The following is a 2,216-nucleotide window of genomic DNA, read 5'->3' on the forward strand; positions in this document are numbered from 1 at the left end:
GGGAGTCAGGCTCTGTTTCAGTAGAAACAAGGGTGCTATTCAGCAGAGAGGGAAGGCAGCTTTGGGGTCAGGTTGAATGGAAGGCAGAAGGAAGCTGACACCTCTGATATTGCTGTTTGCATACTCACCACACCTGGGGAGCCTTGCACAGGCCAGGACACCATGCAGGGAAGGGCTGGAGGGGGCTCCCATTGCTGGTGTTACACAGGCAGCCCACTGACTTGATTGTAACTCTGGACGTAAAATCTGCCCTGCTCTAATTAAACACTGGTCAGCTCTTCCTTTCTGCCGATTACAGGTATCCCTGCCCCTCTCCCAGGTATCTCTCTCCCTCCTATCTCCCAGCCACATCTCACTCCTGGTTTTGTGTGCACAGAATCCAAATGTCTGGGCTCAGAAAGGGCACCTGTGCTACCTGAAAAGGGACTTTGGTGAGGCAAAGGAGTGCTACGAGCGAACCATCAGTTTTGTGGAGGATGCTGCGGATATGCACTTCATCTATCTGCGCCTGGGCTCCATCTACCTGGAAGAGAAAGAGGTGAGGAGCCAGCAGGAGTGGTAGAAGGGAATTTGCCACAAAGCAAATAGCAGGAGATTCCAGAGCCCAGGTGCAAGACACCATTATCTGTAGCTATAGCTGAGATCTCACAACACACTAAACCCTTCTGGAGTGCTGAGCTTCTTGGAGCATGGACCTGCCCTGCTCCAAGTCCCAGTTGCAATGTCTCAGGGTGCTGCTGAGCCATTTCTCATCATCCTAGCAATCAGGGTGACTTCTACATTCCTGCCTTAGTACCTGCCAGCACAGAGCCTCTGCGTTGGGGACAGCGGGCAGGCTCTCAGCCCCATCAGCAGTGGAGGAGATGGTGGGTGTCTGAGCCCCGCCGGAGGTGGGGTGTTTGGCAAATTCCTGAGGAAGGGGGGGACTGTCTGCAGAGGGATGCGTTTGATGCAGAGAGAAACATGATCCTCTCTCTCCTGGCAGTACGGCCGGGCGAAGCAGACCTACCTGCTTGCCTGCGAGGACTCTGCATCCTGTCTCACCTGGCTGGGGGTGGGAATTGCCTGCTACAGGGTAAGTGCCATTACCTTCAAGTCATCCAAGCTTTAATTGGCTCCATGGCCCAGGACGCAGGGCTTGCTTTTGCATGATCGCCTTTATTAAAGTCAATCTTGGCTGCCTGTGAAACCAATGCTCCTGAAGGCCACCGTGTGCCGTGTTCTGTCACAGTCCCAGCGTGGCACTCCGGGCTGCTCCTACGGGAGATGTCAGGAGACAGTCACCCTCAGCAGCCGCTCTGGGAGCCGCAATCCTTGCCCCCCTCGTCCCACTGCTGGGACTGCCAGCACCTCCTTCCCCTGGATGGGGATGGCAAGCAGGTAATCAGGGCCTGGGCTTTGCTCCGAGTGCCAGCCTGCACACGACCTGCATGTCACCACAAAGGAATTGAGCAGAATGTCAGCAGAGAGGAATCTCGGTGCTTTTTCTGCCCAGAGGAACCTCTGAAGGGCTGCCAAGGACACCCAGCCACCAGCAGCAGGGTATCTCCCAGAGCTACACCTCGTGAGGTTCCTCCAAGGGAATTTGGCTGAGGGAAGCCAACAGGGAAGGAACTTGAACTTCTGTTTCCCCCTTGGCCAAATATATGCCTCCTTGGAGGCCACGAACTCAAGCCAGGGAGGCGAGTGGTGGCTTGGGAGCTGGCTGCAGCCCACTGGGCACCAGCTACCCCTGCATCCTGGGAGCCACAGTGCAGTGGGAATAGGGATCAGGACCGGAGTCGTGTTTCCCCGTGGAGCTGGACCACTCGGTTCCCAGAGGTGGAGGCGAAGGTGTTTGTGCTGCTTTCCTTACAGCTGGGGGCCGATTTGTAAATATAGTGTGTGCTCCCACGGGGGTCAGGAGTCAGCGGTGAGAGGCTTCTGCTCCAGGCCAGAGAGCTGGATGCTGGCATCGAGGAAGGATAACGGGTTATCTCTGCCCTAAATCCTTTCCCTGCATCCCTGGGAAACCCTGCTAGATGCTTTATTGCACCGATTTCTTTGGCAGATGCTTGTTGGGTTCTGAAGCCCTTTCTGCCTGCTGTTTGCTTTTTGACCACACCTCTCCTTCTCTCTCCCAAGCTGGAAGAGATGGTGGAGGCAGAGGATGCTCTTTCTGAAGCCAATGCCCTAAATAACACCAACGCTGAAGTGTGGGGATATCTCACCCTCAT

General features: G+C 55.5%; 1 protein-coding gene across 1 annotated transcript in view; it reads left to right on the top strand.

The window, feature by feature from the left end:
- LOC104161226 (tetratricopeptide repeat protein 18-like) overlaps positions 1 to 2,216 on the top strand; it is a gene marked incomplete at both ends in the record, with an annotated part of 5,971 nt that overhangs the window by 3,385 nt on the left and 370 nt on the right. The window contains 3 exons of the mRNA XM_009699579.1: positions 377 to 538; positions 986 to 1,075; positions 2,125 to 2,212. Coding sequence (XP_009697881.1) covers positions 377 to 538; positions 986 to 1,075; positions 2,125 to 2,212 — 340 coding nt within the window. The remainder of the gene's footprint in view (positions 1 to 376; positions 539 to 985; positions 1,076 to 2,124; positions 2,213 to 2,216) is intronic.

This window comes from Cariama cristata, unplaced genomic scaffold, assembly GCF_000690535.1.
Source record: "Cariama cristata isolate BGI_N322 unplaced genomic scaffold, ASM69053v1 scaffold17314, whole genome shotgun sequence".
Classification (NCBI taxonomy): domain Eukaryota; kingdom Metazoa; phylum Chordata; class Aves; order Cariamiformes; family Cariamidae; genus Cariama; species Cariama cristata.